We start from the raw sequence: 22,694 nt of genomic DNA, 5'->3' as shown, positions 1-22,694 counted from the left end.
AACCGCTTCCCTTCGCTCTGCTCCGCGCGCGGCGGGCCGGGAGGGGGCAAGGGGGCGGCGGCGGCTCTTGCTCTCTCTCTTCGCCCCGCGACCGCGAGGGCTTGAGCGCGAGCTGAGGCGGCGAGAGGCGCTTGGCGGCGGGGCAAGGAAGCGAGAGGCCTAGGCCCGATGCGGGCCGCAGGAGGCGGAGGGCGGCATTGTTTTTTGGTTTTTTCATTTTCCCCCGAGCGAAACCCATGGGATGGCGGTAAGCGGCCGGAACCCGAGTCCGAAAAGGCTTCCCGAGTGCCGCTGACCGTCTTCCCTTCCCGTAGGAGACGAAATAGGAGCCGGGATAGGTTCTAGGCCTTGGGCTTGTAGTAAAGCCCGAGGGGAATTCTAGTTCCTCAAACCCTTTCTGTCAACTGAGAAAACTTTAAATTGGGACCGTGTTGAAGGTACCCCTGAAGAAATTTGGGAAATGGCTGGTGTGAAGCGGGGTGTGTGTGGGGAAAAACATTTGAGGCTTTCCCTTTGTCATCTCCCCAGTGTTAAAAGGATCGGGAGGGCTGGAGGTGTAAATATAGTCATTTACAGTGGGTTATTTGACCACTACACTTATATACCTGAGTGATCAGATGAAAGAGGCAGCTTTGACAACTGGAGGCTGCAGTCAGTGACAGCACATCTAATGTAAACATTCATCACACAGCCTTGTGAAAAGGGGCAGATAGAGAGAGGTTCTGGACAAGGCCCTGTTGTGTTTAGTATAACACAAGGTGGTGTGGATGCTACAAAGCTGCATATTCCACTCGTACTACTACAAAATCTATATACCCTTGTGTATCTTTTGCCAGAAATCTCCCCGCTCTTTAAAGTGCATAACAGTTAATCTCAGTTCATAGATGAGGTACCGCTGGTTAATATTTGGTTAGATTGTGTGGGATATATTTTTAAGGGTGGAAATGGAGAGGATGTGATACTGAAACTGGTATCAAATGCCTTAAATATTTTTCAGTGTCACCTGTATATGGTAAAAGGTATTCTCCATTTAGTAAATAAAAACATTCTGCATCCTGCAGATGAAATAATTCTGTTCGACAGTGTGCATAGTCCAAGGTGTTTCAGCCAAGGTGGTACTTAAGACTTATTTGAGAATAGTCTCCCATTAAACACAATGGGAATATACATAGTTATGATGTAGCACATTAAAAAGGAGCTTGACTTGGTTGAGGATAGGCATCGTGTTAATTGTACTACTCTGAATAAATCCCAATGCTGTATTGGAAATAGAATGTTTGTAATAAATTGGAAGTAGGGTTGAAAAACTCAGAATTACGTGCTATTAAGTTTGTAAAATGACATAGCACTAGTTAGGATCTAGACAATTGTGAAACTAGTTACATGACTTAAGAGGATTTCTAAGCTTGATTTATTTTGGACAGCAGCTTCTCCATGCTGCATGGCAAACTGTTTTTAAAAAAGATATTTCAAAACACAGCTTGAGAAATCTGTACTTGTTATTTCTTTCAGGCTCTTAAATACTCATCAAAGAGTCACCCCAGTGGTGGTGATCACCGGCATGACAAGATGCGAGACACCACAGACCCTTCACCACCAAATAAAATGTTGCGGCGATCTGATAGCCCTGAAAACAAGTATGGTGACAACACTGGACACAGTAAAGCTAAAAGCATGCATACTCACAGAGTTAGAGAAAGGGATGGTGGTGAGTTAAACTTTTAACTGATTTGTATTCAAAATACTGCTAGTAATTGAAATAAATCTTGCACCAAAACAAAGCACATTCATTGAGGTGAAGAATTTACCTCACCATTATTTCAGTTCATTCACAACACTGCCACAGGTTCCGTATCCCTGTGTTAGGGGGCTTTAGACCTGGCTGCTTTTGTTGTCTAGTCAGGACGGCTTCATAAACCTGGGCTTTTTGTAGAAACTGCCCTCCAGTGCAATCTAGCATGGTGGCGTTTGAAGGAAATGATACTGTGTCTTTTGGTAGGCAGGCCTTCATGTGCCTGATATAAAATTTGTTCTTCCTGATAAGTACAGTTTACAAGAGAGACAGTGTAGTGTAATGGCCCTGTATTGGAGGTATCTGCCTTCAGATACCCTTACTCAAGCTTAAAGCTTGCCGGATGGTCTTGGGAAGCTACACATCTCACCCAGCCAAACCTTGCATCCAGGGAAATTATGAAGATAATGGGGTTTACCATAAATACTCTGAAAAGAGCTATATGTCGAAAGATAGGGATACAAATGTTATGAATAAAATAAAGTGAACAATTAGTGAAGTAAACAACATATAAAACAAAACCTTAATGCAGCGAGGTAACACAGTTCTTGTGTCTTGGTTTTATTAAACAAAATTTATATACCATGTTACTGTAATAAAACCTATTACGTGGTTATTTGAGATTTGCAAGTATAGAAATAACAGTAATTCCATGAAGCATTTTCTTTCATGCTAAGGCTATTACAAATCTGCATTTAAGTTTCTTGGGACAGTGAGGAGGTTTTTGTTTTTGACAAATTATCATGTTGGGTATCCTTACAGTCACACAGCTATCATATTGTTGTAGTTAAATGCTCTGATAATGACTGCACCCTAGTGCTATAGAAGAAGAAACTTTTCAGGTTCTGTTATATTTCATATTCGCCACTGCACTTTGAAGGTTGTAATTGACAGCCCAAATCCTGTTCTTAACTATAGCTGTTGTGATGAAGGGACAACTACAGTGCCATCTTGCATGAAGTGTAACTACATCTCAAGAAGTCTGATTCTAAAAAGAGAAAGTCTCATTCCAATACTCCACTGGAGATTCTCACTAATGCTTCTGAAACTGTATGGGATTGTGTATGTCCCATGTCCCCACCTTCTCCTTGCCCCTTGCTCTCTGTTCCTGAGGTTTTCATGTGATGTTCATGGGTAGTGTTAGGACTTTCCTCCAGTACTGGAATAGCAGTGATGAAGTTGTTGATCTGGTAAAGACAGCATCCGCCTACAGGCCTGTGATGCTTTTCTGCCACACTATAGAAGAGTAATGGGCCTTTAGTAGTTTTTACTAGAGGCATGCATCTGCCACAAAATTCAACTTGTATCTGAAGCTTTGAGAAGTGGCCAATTCTGTTACTCAGAACTAAATTGGATATGATAAAAAATCAAGCTCTTTTCTTTCTATTAACTATTATGGGGAATCTAAAAATGTCCATAACCACCTCCCCCTTCACAGAAGTGGATGGGGTTTTCAGGCACAGCAGCCCTTCCAGAGTGGATTTTTTTTTGTATTTTTTAATGCATTTTTACAACTTATAAATACATCATATAATATTCATCATTCTCTTGTCCTCGGACTTCCCAGTCCATCTCTCCATGGCATTCTAGATAGTCTTTTGTCGGCTGCATAATCTATTATTCCACCCAATTTCGTCTCAAATCTTCCTTTATTTAATGTTATCTGCTGCTCATATATTCATTCCTACTTGTAGGTTGAATTGACTATTATACCCTCTAAGATACTCTCTAAAACACTTTGAAGAGTGGATCCAGAGTGGATTAAGCCTGCCAATTTAGAGGCAGATGCATCCAGGAATTTTTAAAGTTTGTTAAAAGAAAAAAAATCCTGTTATTTTCTGCCAGGTGTGGTTGCAATTTGCAGGCATGCTCCCCGCTTTGGTGGGGGCAAAATTGCCAAATTTCAGCTGCAGTAATTCCCCTTCAAAGCCATGATTTTTACTATTTTGGGGTGGTTGTGGTAGGAATCATAACATGGTAGCTGTGATGGAGAAACACCCCCATGAAAGACTGGAGTGGGTAAAATATCACCCTGAAAGGATTTTATTACACCTAGGGTCATTGGTAGATTTGGGGTGGGCTTCTGCCCCCACCAATGATTTTTTGGGATATAGCCTTTTTTTGGTGACATATCACCATTGACTTGCATAGAGAAGGGGTGTTGGCATTGGGGGGGTAATAGCATAGGTTAAAATAAACAGCATAGATTGAAATGAGCAGCAGTTTTCAATGTTTTCTTGAACATGCCCCCCCCATTGGTGTGCTCTTGAAAATAATTAATTGTGATTAAAATCTAGACTTCTTCAAATTGAAAGATTCTCCTTGCCCTCCTGCTCCCTCCCCATCTGAGCTTAGTGTGTTTCTCTAGTCAGCTTGGCTTTACAGTGGTACCTCTAGTTATGAACTTAATTGGTTCCAGAGGTCTGTTCTTAACCTGAAACTGTTCTTAACTAGAGACGTGCTTTTCTAATGGGGCCTCTTGCTGCTGCTGCTGCGCCACTGGCACAGCAGTTCCATTCTCATCCTAGGGCAAAGTTCTCAACTCGAGGTAACTCTTCCAGGTTAGCAGAGTTTGTAACCTGAAGTGTTTGTAACTCGAGGTACTGCTGTACTTAAAATAATAATAACAACAACAACAATAACATGCACTTTAAAAATGCAGTGCTTTAAGGGCAACTGAGTCCACAAAGTGTGTTGAAACTTTAGGGAGTCCGTTATCTGACTCAGAGTGCCTTAACAGTGCAATTTGACTTGAGACTATGAAAAGCTCACACAAATCACCCCTTTTTGACTTATAATTTTGGAGGTGCACATCTCCAGTATTTACCTTTTAAATGCACCTGTGTCACGGATCCATGCTTCAAGGTATTAGATGTTTAGACTTGCATGAATTCTTCATTCACAATATCAGTGACTTGTTTATCTTTGGTTAGAAAATAGGGGTAGCAGTATTAAAATATAAGGTAATGTGTTATATTTGCCAATATCTTAGTACCGCGTCAGATTATCTGTACGTCAAGAATGTTTCTGTGGGGAGCTTCATTTTTAAAGGATGGTATGCAATTGTTACTTTACTAGCATCAGTAGAATGGGGAGGGAGACAATTTTTAGGGAGTTGAGTAACTCTCTGGAGCAGATTTAGGAGGATCACCAAAAATTACTTCCCTCCCTGTTCTGCCAATGGATCCCTTCAATCAGTGAGCAGTCACCATTGTATATAGTACCACCGTGGGAATCATCTTGCTCCCGTAGTCCATGTAGAAATTGATACAGATCATCTTGACCAATTTGCTTGGAAGTAAAGTCAAAGGTAGTAAATGTGTGTTTGTCATTTTAAAAATAGTAGAATAAATTTAATCTTGGGGGTATTCATCCTTTCCAGAAAATAACGTGAGGCCTAAACTTCAGTTGCTTACAATTCAAATGGCTTGCTCTTAATGTTGAACCCCGTTTTGAAACTGAGATACTGGTATGATCACTTTGTACCTGGAGCAGGGGCACGTCTTTCTTGAAAATGCCTTTCTTTGGCTAGAACTTGGAAGGAACGTACTGTACTGGGTGGGTGGGTGGGTATAAACCTGAAAATATGAAAATTGGGGGAAGGTAGCAGAAGCTGTTAGGTTGAACAGCCACTCCAGAAGTATATTGATCCATTTGGTTGTGCAGTAGTACCCAAGTGGGCTCTTGCATGTTTCCTCGTTGACAGGAATGAGTGTGAAGCTTTGTATGTGACCATGTTGGGTGTAAAAAAGCAGGACTTTGATGTTACTGCCTCTTGGAGACCTTTGTGGGGTCCCTGGAAGTTCTGTGTGATATAAAAACCACAAGCGACACTAATTGAATGCCTGATCATGGGACGGTTTCCTAGTGGATTAGCTTCCCGATGATGATGATAATTATTTAATTTGTTTGTCTGTTTGCTTGCTTACCACCCACCTGACTGGGTTACCCCAGCCACTCTGCAGCTTCCAACAAGTTAAAACACACTAAGACATTAAACATTAAAAACTTCCCTATACATGTACAGTGCTACCTTCAGATGTCTTCTAAAAGTAAGATAGTTGTTTATTTCCTTGGCATCTGATGGGAGGGTGTTCCCCAGGGCTGGTGCGACTATTGAGAAGGCCCTCTTCCTGGTTCCCTTTTACCTCACTTTTTGCATTGAGGGAATTGCCAGAAGGCCCTCGGAGCTGAATCTCAGTGTCCAAGCTGAATGCTAGTTTAATTTTTCATAATTCCTAACACAATTTATTTAGAACAGAATGGTAGGTATAATAGTAGGCAGGAAAGTTTGATAAATCTGGAGGTCATCCTTTGAAATGTAAAGTTGTTTAACATGGCTGTTCTGATCTTCATTTGCACTTTAATGAATTAAGTCTAATTTTATATCCATTGAACTTGTTAGAACTTATTTGTAAGAGTAGACATGTTTAGGATTTAGCTGTCAGACATTTTTTGATTTTGGCTTTAGTTGAATTAATTTTTAAAATGGATTATATAAACATATAAAGAAAAATATATTGTCTTCAGTTAACTCCATCCTTTAAATATTATTGAAAACTAAATATAAAGTATTAATAAAATTATAAAACAAAGACAAATGTAATCTTCATAAATTCATATTGACATAATTGCCAATAAGCACAGACCAAACAAAATAGACAAATTAACATTTGTTGGGCCATTTGTATTTTTATTATTCTGCCAGGAAAAAAGATCTAGCATTTGCTTTCTGTAAATCAGGTAAGTTAATTCTGCTGGGCAAATTTAGTTTTGTAGCTATTGTCATTTAGTGACTAAAAAGTTTGAATCATAGAGATTGCCCTTCTGTAAGCTAAACTTTTAGAATTAGAGAGTTCTCAAACTCAAGATTCAGTTTATGACACAGCTAATATTCTCAGCCTAGCCTCCCCCTCTTACTGCACAAATTATTAAAGTGGAAATATTAAGCCTCAATTCCTTTTTGTGCCATTGAACTAAACATTTTTGCTTAATCTTGGGAAATGATGTAGACCTCTTGAAAATCTTTATAATTTGTCCCAAGGCAAGATTCCAGGTTCAAGTTATCTGTACAGTGGTACCTCAGGTTACAGGCGCTTCAGGTTACAGACTCCGCTAACCCAGAAATAGTACCTCGGGTTAATAACTTTGCTTCAGGATGAGAACAGAAATCGTGCTCCCTCGGCGCCATTAGCTAAAGTGGTGCTTAAGGTTAAGAACAGTTTCAGGTTAAGAACGGACCTCCGGAATGAATTAAATTCTTAACCCGAGGTACCACTGTATATGCATGGGAAATTTAGGACTCCTTTCAAGCAGCAGCCATCCATACGCATAAAAAGCCTCTAACAAAGTTCAGAGGCCCATCCTAGAGCAACAGCCCAAAATGTATGGAGGGCTGTTATTGGAATGTGGTTTTGACCCTCACCCCAATGCAAGAGCAGAAGCAGTTTATGCTCATGCCAAGTTTGGTTTTTAATCTCATGTTTTAAAACTCTTATCATTTATATTAAAAATTATGCGTAGCTGTTGAATATCATAAAGGGGTGTGTGTGTGTGTATTGATCCACGAGTAAAAACAAGCTTCTATGTGCAAACCTTGTATCTGGCAGGCACATGTGTTGGATACAGTGCTGTTGCACTAACTAATGATTGTTACTGGTCCATCAAATATGATGGTGACTGATCACTTGTTTAGAGAGAAAAGCAGTGAAAGAGCACTTGTTTAGAGAGAAGCATTCTGGTGATGAGTACTTTTAGAGTGGCTGCTGCTAATCACATTTTAGGTCATATAGGCAAGTATGTCAGTGGATATAGCTGCACATTCTTCAAGGTTTTTGGATCAGCGGCAGTATTCTCCAGTGCAAAGAGAGTATGAGTATTAAATATACTTAAGGACAATTTCAAATAATATCCCTTACAAAGCATTTCCTAAAAGAAGAGCTACCAATTTGTTGCTTTGGCAAAACATTGATCTGTGCCATTCCCCCCCCCCCCCCAAATCCAGAAGTTATACAAGATAGAAGTAGGGATGTATTGCTTTTCTATAAAATAAAAAATAGACAGCTTCCAGAGATTAAACATGTAATATAGCAAAAACTATTATAATGTCCAAACCATCATTAAACCTACCAGTTATTAAACACACAGAGAGATCAATATATATAAAATAGGAATTTGGTAGGATGTTTACAGGCTTGATCCTGGAGAATTCTCATATTATAAAAGGTGTTCCCTAAGCTTTCCTGGACCATCTCGTGTGGATTTTAAGGCTCAAAACCAAATTGAAATTCAACTAATTGGCTTCCAGGACTGTCCCCATATGTTTAAAGTAATAGGATCATAGTGGACTGTAACTGTATAAAAACTGTATTTATATTGCTTAGTCTCGGTAGTAAAAAGTTTGTGTTGGTTTGTCTGACGTTTCTGAAAACGAAGATGGTTGGTTTGATTTTAATTAAGAAATTTGCCATCTTACAGTTCTTTAATTACTAGTAGTAAAATCACTTCTATATATGTTGGAAATGGTTCAATGAAATCTCCTCTGTAGCTGGTAAATCATGGTCTCAATTTCCAAAACTTCTTTCACTTATTGTTCAACTAATCCAGTGTATTACTATGCCTAGCAGATTTGCAGAATGGTTCCATTGCAGTTCTGTTTTTTCTCAGTATTTCAATATATAGCATATGTTTTATTACCTCTGGTGCTAGCTGCCATTTTGCAGTGATCTATAATGTGCATCTCAATATAATGGAGAACATATTTGACTTACAATAAAAAGGACATAATATTCTTTGTCCTGCAAGTGGACATCTAGAGCCTTTCCAAAAACTTTGACCCACGCCAGTGCAAGAGCAGAAGCATTTTGTGCTCTACTAAAGAAATGGTCTTGAAATTATCCCTTTCTGAATTTTTTTTTCTAAAATTTTTATTGATTTTCACCAACTCTTTCTGAATTGTTATATCGAAGAATAACTTAAAAACAGACGAGGTTTGCCTGTGCAATCAAAACTTCTGCTTATAAAAATACTTGTGTCTAGCACTTGAGTTGTTGAACAGCTGTAGAGTTGAGTGTGTATGATTTTAATTAAACACAGGGAGGACAGGATGCTGGTGATCATGGGTTCCTGCAGCATCAGAATATGCAGCTTCTTGTGGGCAGAGTTGTGGTCCCTCTGAAGCAGCTCATGTACAGATATGGGATACTCTCTAACCGCGTTTTCCTTGGATGCACAGGTAGCAGTGGCTATCAGGGGTGCCTTTCCCTAGCTACAGCTTGCTCACTAGCATGATTTCCTAAAGAAGGTTGGCCTGGTATTAGTTACTCATAGCATAGTTCTGATACTTCCAGACTAGATTACTGTAATGCTGTCTATGTGGAGTTGCCTTTGAAAACCAGAGACTTCACTTAGAAAAAAATACAGCTGCCAGACTCACCTCCCCCGCCCCCCGTTGGAGAAAATGGATGGGAAAAGATGGTTATTTGGGAATACAGTTGGGCGGGCAGGAAGGTTAAATTCCCACATGTGACTACTTTCTGGTATTTAGTTGTGAGATCTATCCAGGCTTGAACTAAGGCACTTGCCAGCGACATTTTTGGTTTGGTAAATTGGAACTCCCCACATCTCCTTAACTAGGAAACAATGCTTGCAGCCTGATTACATGCAGAATTAGACAGAATGACTTGCCAGAGTGGTGCATGCTTTAGTTATCTCCCACTTGGACTACTGCAAAGTGCTCTATGCTGGGCTACCTTTGAAGGTGGCTCGGAAACTGCAGCTAATCCAGAATTCGGCAGCAATACTGATGACTGGGAGTGGCCACCAAGACCATATCACACCCGTCCTGAAAGACCTAGATTGGCTCCCAGTACGTTTCCAAGAACAATTTAAAGTGTTGGTACTGACCTTTAAAGCCCTAAATGGCCGTGGCCTAGTATACGTGAAGGAGCATCTCCATCCCCACCCTACAGCCCGGACACTGATGTCCAGCTCCGAGGGCCTTCTGGTGGTTCCCTCCCTGCGAGGTTACAGGGAACCAGGCAGAGGGCCTTCTTGGTAGTGGCGCCCGTCCTGTGGAATGCCCTCCCATCAGATGTCAAGGAAATAAACAACTGTCTGACTTTTAGAAGACATCTGAAGGCAGCCCTGTTTAGGGAGGTTTTTAATGTTTGATGTTTTATTATGCTTTTAATTCTGTTGGGAACCATGGCTTTAGGTGCACCTAATCTGCATAGCATTGGATTGCTAGCACAGCCAGGTGATGGAGGCTGTTAGCAATGTGTGCATTTGTGTTGGGTCAGGAGGGAGCTGTACCCTGCTCCTAGTAGACAGAGGCAGTTAGTAGCCCATACATTGAATCTAGGGTGAAGGGTGAACCTGACATTTTAACTGGACAGCAAGAGACAGGCCCTCAAAATAAACAGTTGTTTTGGACATAATGCTAAGTGCTACATAAACTAGCAGAAGCAAATTGCAAGCTCACAAATTCACCCCTCTTCCAGCATTGCTATGAGAAGGAGATTGAAAGCATCTGTTTCCTGTTTTAAGCTAACTGCACTACATCATGTCTGAACTGGGGAAACGCTGATTAAACATGGTTTTGTTACAAATCATAAACCACAGTTTGATTCTGATTTGTTTCAACAAGCATCATTTAATGTTGTGTCCAAAACATGTCATTCATTGTCAACAGCCCTAGCAGTGGCAAAAGAAAGAACCTAAAAACAGACATCTTTCTGTGTTTGGGAGGGATCTTGTGCAAGAGAAAGGGAATGGCAGTACAGAGGTAGGTATTAAAAAGGACCTGAAACATAGGGTGTGGTGCAACATTCACCAGCCTAACAGGAGGCATGCCTAAAAACTATACTGTTGGCACCTGTGGTCATCCTCCCATCATTCCATTCAGAAGCATGGGTGTTTGGCCATGGATTGGGGGAATAAAATTAACAAATGATTGGCAGAACATGTTGCTTGCTGTACCTGTAATAATTTTGCTTAGTTTTGCATTTAAACAAATTAAGTTATGATTAAAATCCAGATATTGAATAAAAACATTTTAATTGACTTGGGTTCTATCTCTCTAATAATAATAATAATAATAATAATAATAATAATAATAATAATAATTTATTATTTATACCCCGCCCATCTGGCTGGGCCTCCCCAGCCACTCTGGGCGGCTTCCATAAAAACCAAAAATACAGTAAAATATCACACGTTAAAAACTTCCCTGAACAGGGCTGCCTTAAGATGTCTTCTGAATGTCAGGTAGTTTATCGCTTTGACATCTGCTGGAAGGCCCTCTGCCTGGTTCCCTGTAGCTTCACTTCTCGCAATGAGGGAACCGCCAGAAGGCCCTCGGCGCTGGACCTCAGCGTCCGGGCAGAATGATGGGGGTGGAGACGCTCCTTCAGGTATACTGGACCGAGGCCGTTTAGGGCTTTAAAGGTCAGCACCAACACTTTGAATTGTGCTCGGAAACATACCGGGAGCCAATGTAGGTCTTTCAAGACCGGTGTTATATGGTCTCGGCGGCCGCTCCCAGTCACCAGTCTAGCTGCCGCATTCTGGATTAGTTGTAGTTTCCGAGTCACCTTCAAAGGTAGCCCCACGTAGAGTGCATTGCAGTAGTCCAAGCGGGAGATAACCAGAGCATGCACCACTCTGGCGAAACAGTCCGCAGGCAGATAGGGTCTCAGCCTACGTACCAGATGGAGCTGGTAAACAGCTGTCCTGGACACAGATTTGACCTGTGCCTCCATGGACAGCTGTGAGTCCAAAATGACTCCCAGGCTGCGCACTTGGTCCTTCAGGGGCACAGTTACCCCATTCAGGACCAGGGAATCCTCCACACCTGCCCGCCTCCTGTCCCCCAGAAACAGTACTTCTGTCTTGTCAGGATTCAACCTCAATCTGTTAGCCGCCATCCATCCTCCAACCGCCTCCAGACACTCACACAGGACCTTCACTGCCCTCACTGGTTCTGATTTAAAAGAGAGGTAGAGCTGGGTATCATCCACATACTGATGAACACCCAGCCCAAACCTCCTGATGATCTCTCCCAGCGGCTGCATGTAAATGTTGGTTTTCATAAAAATAATACCTGCTGAGTTAGGAGTATAAAGGTAAAGGTAAAGGTACCCCTGCCCGTACGGGCCAGTCTTGACAGACTCTGGGGTTGTGCGCCCATCTCACTCAAGAGGCCAGGGGCCAGCGCTGTCCGGAGACACTTCCGGGTCACGTGGCCAGCGTGACAAAGCTGCATCTGGCAAGCCAGAGCCGCACACGGAAACACTGGTAAGCGGTCCCTATTTATCTACTTGCACCTGGAGGTGCTTTCGAACTGCTAGGTTGGCAGGCGCTGGGACCGAGCAGCGGGAGCGCACCCCGCCGCAGGGATTCGAACCGCCGACCTTTCGATCGGCAAGTCCTAGGCGCTGAGGCTTTAACCCACAGCGCCACCTGCGTCCCTAGTTAGGAGTATACATTAATGTAAATGTGCACAGACATGCAGATTCAGCAGTACAATCTTATGCATGTTTACCTTAAAGTAAGTCCCACCATGTTTAATGTACTAATTCAAGGTAAATTTGCATGAGAGTGAGCCTTTAATAGTAGAATAGTTGGACATAGACAATAAAGAAATATACAGCTAATAATAATAATAATAAATTTTATTTATATCCTGCCCTCCCCAGCCGAAGCCGGGCTCAGGGCGGCTAACAACAATCAAATAATCCAAATTATTTGGAAAGATGAGAGCTACCACATGCACTCTTGATCCTTAACCTTCCTGGCTTATTAAATCTGTCAGGCAGTTGGTTCAGATAAGATAGTAAATCCTTTATTGTGGGAGGGAGACGTTCTAATGACCCTGAAGGAGGCTGCAGTGAACTAACACATAATTTACTCCCCTCCACATGCTTTTTCTTCATATTATCAGTATAATTGTGTGTGTGTCATTTTGTTGCCATTGCTTCGCAGTGATTTGACTCCTAATTGTCTACTTCAGATTGCCAGAAATCTACCAGTAAATTCCTATCTACCTTTGGTCCATTGTGTATTGAATTTTCCTTACCTGATTAAGGTGATGAACATGTGATGACAATATTGCACTAGGTTTTCTTGGATGAAACTGATAATTGGGATCCTTTCCAATCTGGTTTCCAGGTTTTGGAACTAAAACTGCTTGGTTGCCCTGGTAGTGGTTGTTTACTGGGTGATAAAATGGGGGGTGGGGAGTTGGCATTCGTCTGTCTGGAGACAATGGAATGTACCTCCGGGGTTGATGTCAAACCACACAGACGTGATCTAGGGGCACAAGCCTGGGCAGTGTGTATGGAGGAAGTCCTGGGCTATCCAGAAGACAGAACCCCTGAGGTGGTCTAAAGGAATTAAAGCAATACGTTTGGCACCAGCTTGGCTGCAGGGGTTGCTAGGAGGTGGTGTACAAGGTGCAATCCAGCTGTTTTAGGGACTTCACTCCGGATATGTGTAGGATTTATTCCTTAGCCTTTTCTTCTTCCAAAGATATCTCACAAAGCAGCAGAGGTTTAGGATCAGAGTTTTCCTTCTCCAGGGTGGACTACCTTCCCAGGTTGACAAGTCCCATCTGCCCCTCACTTCCCTCTGCAGCACGTGCAGAAACCTCCTTGACTGTAGGACCCACTATTGGTCTCATCCGCTCAATCCACTGGAGCCTATCTTTGCATGCAGGGGAAGTCCCTAGTTCACCTGGTTTAGCTGGCCTGTTGAAGCAGTTTCCTGGGGTGTGGCCACTGTCACATGCTGACAGTTTCTAGGAGCCAGAGGTGAGAGTAGAGTGCCAGGTGGGAACCAAAGGTAGACACCCCAGAAGGAGCATGACATGTCCCCTACAATAGGTATTATCTCTCACTTAATACCCCATATACTCCTCCCCCAAACCCCTGAGAAGTGTATCCCTCTTAAGTCCCTTAGTCCTCTTGGTAGCTTTTGATGCCATCAGCCATTGTATCCTTCTGGGTTATTTCTCCAGGTTAGGAGTGGGGAGTCCTGTTCTGAAGTGTGTGCTCCAGAACATCATGCTGGGAGACTGCTAACATGACCATTGGCCTGTGGGATGGTATTTCAGCCTGTCTTCCATGTTTTAACATCTACATGAAACAGATGGAAGATGCTTTCTAATCTCAGGGAAGCAATGGAAATACTGAATTGTAGACAGGCAGCTGTTTTGGCCTAGATGAGGGTGAACAAACTGACAATTTGGACAAGATGAAATAATCATGGATTAGGTATTCTGTCTGTTCTGGAGGTGCTTGCAGTCCAACTGAAGCATCACGTTTGAAGTTTAGGAGTTCTCTTAGGCTCAGATATGTGCTGGATGCTAAGGTGCAGGCAATGACCATGAGTGATCTTTACTGATTCTGTCTTGAATGCAGGCTGTGTCATTTCTAGGAGAAATTAGACCTAGTGTCAATCATTCATTCTCTTGTCAGCACCTTGTTGAATTATTACAATGCACTCTACATGGAGCTGCCATTGAGTACAGTCTGAAAGCTACTGTTGGTTCACAATGTGGCTGCCCAGATTCTGACAGAGTGTTTGTTTATATTGCTTTCAGGTTCAATTTAAGGTGCTGACTTTGATCTTTTAAAAATCTCTCAATAATGTGGGACCAGACTATATTGGGAATCACATTCTTCCATATGAACCTGCTTGGGACTTTAACACCACTTCATAGATTTCTTTTGGTTCTGCTGCTGTCTGAAATAGGTTACATGAGGACCCAGGAAAATGTGTTGTTGGCAGAATAACCTCACCGCACCCCTTTCAGTGGGCAGTGAAGATTATTTTAAGCAAGTTTTTGTAAGATTCTGACTTTATCAAGTGTTTTGCTGCTATTTTTAAATGCTTGACTGTGGTTTTGCTATAATTTATTGTGGCTGCCAGTGATTATTTTATCTCTGTATTATGTTTAAGCAGCCTTGTGTGCATGGTTCAGTAATATAAATAATAAGCGTTCTGAGAATGTTTTCCTGCCTTGTACATTTAACACATACCAGTGAGCCATGGGAAGTTGGTGAAATCATCCCATTCATGAATTGGAAGTTATGTTACTGGGTTTTGGTACGGTGAAATGCTTCAGCAGATGCATGTGAGGCAGAACTTGGTACAGAGTAAGATAGTTGAAAGTAGGAAGTGGTAGCATAATACTAAAATGTCACTTATTTTTCTACTTGACTGGATGTAGTACTGCTTGGGAAAGAACCTGGGCTACTTGCATTCTTCCTTTCTTGTATTTCTTACCTTTATCTAGAAGATGCTTGGCAAAAATTTGTTGCCTTTGCTTTACCAAGGGTGCCTGTACCAAGCATATCTCTTATATATAATTCAGAGGAATCTTTTCATTTCCTTGCCTGTTCTCTGTTGAAGTTCCTCCCAACCTTAATCTTTACCCTGCACTTATAAGCATGTATGTACACAGCCAGTGGGAAGAACAAGCCCATGCTGCTGTGAGAAATATACTGTGTTTTCTAAACAACTGTTTAAGTGGAGTCTCTCCATCCTGAAGAGAGAAGCATTACAATTATTTAATTATGCATACATGCATATAGACCCCTCCCATCTGGCTGGATTGTCCCAGCCACTCTGGGCAGCTTCCAACACACATAAAAACAATAAAACATCAAACATGAATAGTAACAATATAATCCAATATAAAAAGTCACAGTAACTTTAAAATAAACAATTTATAAAAAAACAACAATTTATATCAAAGCGGTATTCAATAATCCAATAGAATCCAATAGTAAACAGTAAAATTAAACATCAGCACATAATAATTAAACAGTTTACACCTACCAATTACAATAAAGAATTACTAATCTATAATCAATAAAAAACAGCAAATCACAATGCATAAAATACAACAAAACATACAAAACCATGTAAAATGATTAAATTGAGAAACAAGGACACACAACTTACAAAATTATTTTTTTAAAATATCCCTGAACTTCTCTTTTCCCAGCTTCTGCTGCTGCTCTCAAAAGTCATGGTCTGATAGACTCCCAGGGCTGGAGGGTGGGGCAAGCCAGATGGAAAAGCCATTGGCTGCAGAAAGAGTCTCTCCTCTCACTACTATGGTAGTGTAGGAGCTATATTCTCCCTCCCCACCCCCTCAGTATAGAATAGTGTTAAGAGCTCTTGCTGTGCCCTCTCTCCATGTCGGTGTCAACTCTTGGGAAACTGGGTTAGCATTCACGGGGTGAGGTGACATTTATGGTTCAGGCATTTTTGTAAAACCCAGCAGTACAGGAAAACATAGTGCTACTATGGCTCCCACATTTCCAAAGCAATGCAAATTTTGAGCCCTGTAAATGGTGTCTTTACGGCCACTGATAAAACATAGTGGTATCCTTTCACTATTTTTCTACCAAGAGAAAGTTTACTTGTGCAACAGTGACAGAACTGCTGTGATCATCTGTAGAGGATGCTTATTAAGCTAAGTATTAAAATAAGTGCTTTGTTTTCGGTTTGGATTACTAATATACAGTTGACTGGCAACTTCTGTGGGAGTTACTTTCCATGTATGGCATGTAAAGCTGAAATAACCCTGAATCTGCCCCCACCCAAGCATTCCTACCTTTCTGAAGCTGGCGTTCTGAACAGGCCTTTGCCCTCCACGCAAGGTGGAGAGCTTTTAAACTGTCTGCACATTTGTGCATTTAATATGTGCGGACAGCCACCAAGTCTGTAAAGCTGTGATTGTGGAAGTTAAATGCCATGCAGGGTGCAAGTTGGCTATTACTTTCGAAGGCTATATTTGGTGAGGTCCAAAACTTTTGGAGAGGATGCTTTTGTTTTTTCTCCTAGTTCTTGGCATTGGCTTACTTTGAGAGAACTCAAGATGCTGCTCTCATTCTTTAAATAGAGAGCATTTAAATAGAGAGCATTTGTTTTACAGTCATACTTCGGGTTAAATATGCTTCAGGTTGAGCGTTTTCAGGTTACACTCTGTGGCGACCCGGAAGTAATGGAATGGTTTCGCCGCTTGCACACACGCAGATGCTCAAAATGACGTCATGCGTGGAAGTGGTGAATTGCGACCCGCGCATGCGCAGATGCGCGTTGCGTTCGGTTCAGGATGCGAACGGGGCTCTGGGTTGGATCCCATTCGCGTCCAGAGGTACCACTGTATTTATAGCATAAAAGCATTTCTGGATACTACATAAGGTGGTAAAAAATAAAATTAGAAGTTTGGATAACTTAATGCAGGGGTAGGGAACCTCTGGCTTATGGGCCTCATTAGGTCTACCAGGTTTTTCTGTTTCACCTGCAATGCCATTTTGGCCAAGCCATGCCTATTTGCCCTATACCTGATGTCACATCTTAGGAAATGTATGCTTGCAATACAAACACTATTTACTAAAATAATGCAAAATTGTAGTTTACATGTGATAGGCATTCAAAATTAAAAAACATAAGCTATATGAGGTATGTTCATTTGCTTATTTTTTCAGTTTTGTTAATGTTTTATCAATTATAAATGTCTTATTGATTTGTTAAACATATAATATGACTTATGCTGTAATTGTGATGTTTTGCTTATTTTTTTGGATGCTGGTTTGTTAAATAGTATAATATAAATATAATACAAATTGCAATTGTTTTACTGATGATTTGTTAATTATATGATTTATTCTGTAATTGTGATGTTCTAGGATGTTACTGTTACTTACTGTTTCTAAGCCGCTTTGGGATTCATTTGAATGGAAAGTGGCATAGAAATACAATGAATCAGCAATCAAATCAGGTGTGCAGCAAGTAACAGTCTGGCTCAACCAAAATGAGATTTGAAGGCACTGCTGATCAGAGGTGCTTGCTGATTGTCTGGTCTTGAGGAGAGCTTTGCAAGACTTCACAAGACTTGATAGTCTGCTGATCGTTGGGTCTTGTGAAACCCTTTGCAGTACACTGAGGTTGAATTGATTATTTGATAGGCTTGTCATATAACTGGGTTCTTTATATTGGTGATTACAAGACTAATTAAGTTATTTGATTAAAAAATACCGCTATAAGTATGTGATGAAAGTTGTGTAGGAACACAGAAAATAAGATGCAAGCAAATATGGTTGACTTGTATTCAGTTAATGCAGCAGAGTTGAGAAATGATGGTGCTTCTGTAGTGTTTTTGTTTTGATGACTCAGCAACTGCTTCAGTAACAGTGTGTTGTAATGTTGTTTAGCAATTAGCAGGTTTAATATTCAGCATTTCCAGTAATTATTGGAGAAGAAATATAAAAGCTACCTACCTGAAATTCATTTTTATAACTTCTGTTTTTGAACACAGTACCTTAACATTTTAAAAATACTAGTCTAATAAAAACTGGTAGTCTTGAAAATGTGGCTTGAACAGATCACCTGACTTGGCTCTGGCCTAGAAGCCTCACCAAAATCTTCTACTAACTCTTGTGTCTTTTTCTTGGCATCAGTGGGAACAAAGCTAGTTAATACAACGTTGTGCTCTCTAGACTTTTATCTAGTGGTTGCTATGTTTCATAAAACTCTTTATATACCTTCTGTACAAAAGCAGGCACATTTACCTTTTTACTTCTGTACTATTTTTAATGATTTTCCAGGTTTTATCATTTATGTGTTCCGCAATTGGGTTTACTTATGCACGGTGTTCTGCTGTGCATCGTGTCTTCATATGAAGATGCTTCAGAATACATTTAACCATTTGAAGAAGCCTTTATTCAGATCTTTACTGTTGAAAGAAAAAGAAATATTGCACTTTAATTGACTTGGTATTTTATTACAGTGGAACCTTGGGTTACCTACCATTCTCCTTATGAATGCTTTAGTAACGAGCTCCGCTAACGCGGAAGTAGATTCTCCTGGTTGCGAACTTTGCCCCAGGATGCAAGCAGAAGTCATGCGGCGGCAGCGGGAGGCCCCATTAGCGAAAGTTCGCATCATGTTAAGAACAGTTTCAGGTTAAGAACAGACCTCTGGAATGAATTAAATTCGTAACCGGAGGTACCGCTGTATAGCATCTGTGGTTGAAAGTTAAAATTAAGCAAAATGTTCTCAACATAAGTTATTTGAGTTGTTAGTGATGAAGTTTGATACTATTTGGGAAGTCTAAACTCTAAAAGAGAGAGCCAGTGTGGTGTAGTGGTTAAGAGCGGTAGTCTCGTAATCTGGTGAACCGGGTTCGCGTCTCCGCTCCTCCACATGCAGCTGCTGGGTGACCTTGGGCCAGTCACACTTCTCTGAAGTCTCTCAGCCCCACTCACCTCACAGAGTGTTTGTTGTGGGGGAGGAAGGGAAAGGAGAATGTTAGCCACTTTGAGACTCCTTCTGGTAGTGATAAAGCGGGATATGAAATCCAAACTCTTCTTCTTCTTCTTCTTCTAAAAGACCCAGTTGCTCTTTACACCAGGGGTGGCTAATCTGTAGCCCTCCAAATGTTGGACTCCAACTCCCATCTGCCACAACAAGCATGTCCAGGGGTTGGAGTTGATGGGAATTGTAGTTTCACAACATCCTAAGGGTCAAAGGTTCTCCACGTCTGCTTTACATAGTTTAAGATGTGATAGTATTGTAAAACATCACTTCCTCCCTCATCCAACCATTCACATTGGTTAGAATTAATATTATTCTACCTTTTAAGGCCACAGAAACATAATACAGACATTGAGCTTAATTATTATATATGATAGTAGTCCTTGTCCATTTTATTAGCACCAATAAATCTCTTGCAGCTAAGGCTGTGATAGGGGAGTGATACAATTTGAATACTGTGCGTGCAGATTAAAGATAATACAGAACCAGAAAGAGGTTTGCTTGAAATATATTTCAGTGTACGAAGAGGAACAATTTCCTTTTCCTATTTGAACATGCTGCTTTGTAGCTAGTAAATCACAGCTTATGTATGTGGTATTAAACCATAACTTGGGCTTGCTTGCTCCTCTCGTTCTTTCATATAGCTGGAAGGTAGGCCTTCTGTTATGTTTTGATTCACTTTAAAAGAAATTTGGTTTTGTGTTACATATTAATTGAGGATTGTGGTTTTCAGCTAACAGTGATTACCAGTCTTCTGGCAATGAGCTACAAAACCATAAATGACTTGGGGCCTTTATACCTGAAGAAGCACCCTGGAAGCATTGATGGAGAGCTTCTGACCCTTGTTAGCATCCCATCTTTGTGTGTTGCAAATAGTGTGATGTGGAAGAGAGTCTTCTCTTGTGGCACCCTGCTTGTAGAACGTCTGTTTCACTTATATTTGACTGGCATTAGTCTTGTTTTCATTTCGGCACCAGGTTAAACTTGGTTATTTGCTTAAGCTTTAGTAATAGTTAATCTCACTGATTAATTTGTATTGACTGTTACTTGTATGTTGAGATTATTTATTTTATCAACTCCTGGTTCATCGTTGGCTTTATTACAAGATTGGTGTATCCTGCCCTGAAATTCTCGGCTAGAGGACATATTATTTGATGTAAACTGTGGTGCTTAGCTCATACTTGATCTAAAGCCAAGATTCTTTGAAAGTGAAACTAAGCTTTGCAGAAGACTTCCCAGCCCTGCAGAAGGAGCAGAGAAGTGCATGGACCTGATCGTTTCCCCTTGGTTTGGAGGTTCATGCATATAATGCTGAACTATGGTTTAGAATTTTATGCAAACCGGGCTTATATTTTGAGTAGCAGTAGAGCTTCTACTTCATAATGGATCTTAAACTATGGTTTGCTGCTTTAAAATGCTTTCCCTGGAATTCTATTGCTTCTTAGGCATTGCTATTTTGTCCTAGTCTTGCAAATGCATAATGTTTTCCAGTATGTCCGATACTGGGCAGTTTGCTCCTAGACAGTCAGGGGGCTTTGCAGCTCAGTACAGCATTAGAAATGCTGGAAGTTGATGGTTTCGAATAAAGAAAGAAAGAGACAGTTTTCAGGTAAAACAGTGCATACTCTCATTTTGTAAGGCTATGACAGTCCTGGTTCTCAGTTTTAGGTGTGAAGCCTGCTGCATCTACGTCATGGAGGTGTTTGACTTCCTGAAATAAAGCCTAAAAGAGGAGTTATTTAATAATAATAATAATAATAATAATAATAATTTTTTATTTATACCCCGCCTTCCCCAGCCAAGGCCGGGCTCAGAGCGGCTTACAAGCAATAATAAAAACAAGATGAATGATTACAAACTTAAAAACAAAAATAAAACACAACAATTAAAATAATGGAACATTAAAATATTAAAATGTAGCCTCATCGCAGGAGGAGAAGGAAAAGAAGGGGAAGAGAGAGAGAGAGGGGGGGGGAATCAAACTGGCTCCAAGCCAAAGGCCAGGCGGAACAACTCTGTCTTACAGGCCCTGCGGAAAGAAATCAGATCCTGCAGGGCCCTGGTCTCATGAGGCAGAGCGTTCCACCAGGCCGGAGCCAGAGTTGAAAAGGCCCTGGCTCTGGTTGAAGCCAATCTAACTTCCTTAGGGCCCGGGACCACTAGGGTGTTGCTATTTATGGACCTTGAGGCTCTCCGTGGGGCATACCAGGAGAGGCGGTCCCGGAGGTACGAGGGTCCTAGGCCGTGAAGGGCTTTAAAGGTCAAAAGCAGCACCTTAAATCTGACCCTGTACTCCACCGGGAGCCAGTGCAGCTTGAAAAGCACTGGGTGAATATGCTCCCATGGCAGAGACCCCGTGAGGAGCCTCGCTGCAGCATTCTGTACCCGCTGGAGTTTCTGGGACAGCTTCAAGGGCAGCCCCGCGTAGAGCGAATTACAGTAGTCAAGCCTGGAGATGACTGCCGCATGGATCACTGTGGCCAAGTCAGGGCGGGAAAGGTAAGGGACCAACTGCTTGATGCGGCGAAGGTGGAAAAATGTCGCCTTGGCTGTTGCTGTAACCTGCGCCTCCATGGAAAGGGAGGCGTCAAGGATTACACCCAAACTCTTAACGGAAGGCAATGGCACTAATTGGGCCCCCGCAAGAGAAGGGAGTTGGTCCCTCATCCCCATGCCATCCCGACCTAGCCATAGGACCTCTGTCTTCGAAGGATTTAGTTTCAATCGGCTCCCACGAAACCATCCAGCCACAGCTTCCAAGCATCTGGTCAATGTGTTTGGGGCCGAGTCGGTGTGGCCATCCATCAGCAGATAGAGCTGAGTGTCATCAGCATATTGGTGACAGCCCAGCCCAAAGCTCCGGATAATCTGGGCAAGGGGGCGCATAAAGATGTTAAAAAGCATCGGGGAGAGAATTGCGCCCTGCGGCACGCCACACACCAAGGAGTGGCGCGACGACATTTCCCTCCCTAGTGCCACCCTCTGTCCCCGACCAGAGATAAAAGAGCACAACCAGTTACGGGCTATGCCCTGTATCCCCACGTCTGCGAGGCGGTGGTCCAGAAGATCATGATCGACCATGTCAAAGGCTGCTGACAAATCTAAAAGGATCAGCAGTCCTGACCCGCCTCGATCCAGTTGTCTACGGAGATCGTCTGTTAAGGCAACCAGAGCCGTCTCCGTCCCAAAACCAGGACGGAAACCGGACTGAAATGGATCTAATGCCGATGTTTCCTCCAGAAACCTACCAAGATGCTCAGCAACCGCTCTCTCAATTACCTTACCCAGGTATGGAAGATTTGAAACTGGGCGGTAATTGGATAGGTCTAAGGGATCTAATGAAGTTTTTTTTAAGAGTGGACACACCACTGCTTCCTTCAGTTCCCCTGGGAATGTCCCCGTGTCAAGGGACAAATTGATAATTTCAACCAGAGGGGTCCGCGCAACATCTGGACACTCCCTAATCAGCCAAGACGGGCACGGATCAAGGAGGCAGGTGGTGGGCCTACTAACTTGGAGGAATCTATCCACATCAGTAGGGAGTATCCGATCGAAATGGTCCAACACTGGA

The 22,694-nt window shown here is 41.8% G+C and overlaps 1 protein-coding gene across 5 annotated transcripts in view; it reads left to right on the top strand.

Moving 5' to 3' along the window:
* The window catches only part of WAC (WW domain containing adaptor with coiled-coil), a 50,148-nt gene that overhangs the window by 954 nt on the left and 26,500 nt on the right, over positions 1 to 22,694 (top strand). For all 5 annotated transcript variants that reach the window (XM_083704874.1, XM_083704872.1, XM_083704871.1 and 2 more), the window contains exon 3: positions 1,513 to 1,708. In XM_083704874.1, the coding sequence (XP_083561000.1) occupies positions 1,513 to 1,708 (196 nt within the window). The remainder of the gene's footprint in view (positions 1 to 1,512; positions 1,709 to 22,694) is intronic.

This window comes from Podarcis gaigeae, assembly GCF_964106915.1.
Source record: "Podarcis gaigeae genome assembly, chromosome: 12".
Taxonomy (NCBI): Eukaryota; Metazoa; Chordata; class Lepidosauria; order Squamata; family Lacertidae; genus Podarcis; species Podarcis gaigeae.
Note: the sequence above shows the minus strand (reverse complement) of the source record. Positions and strands in the feature narration are given on the sequence as shown.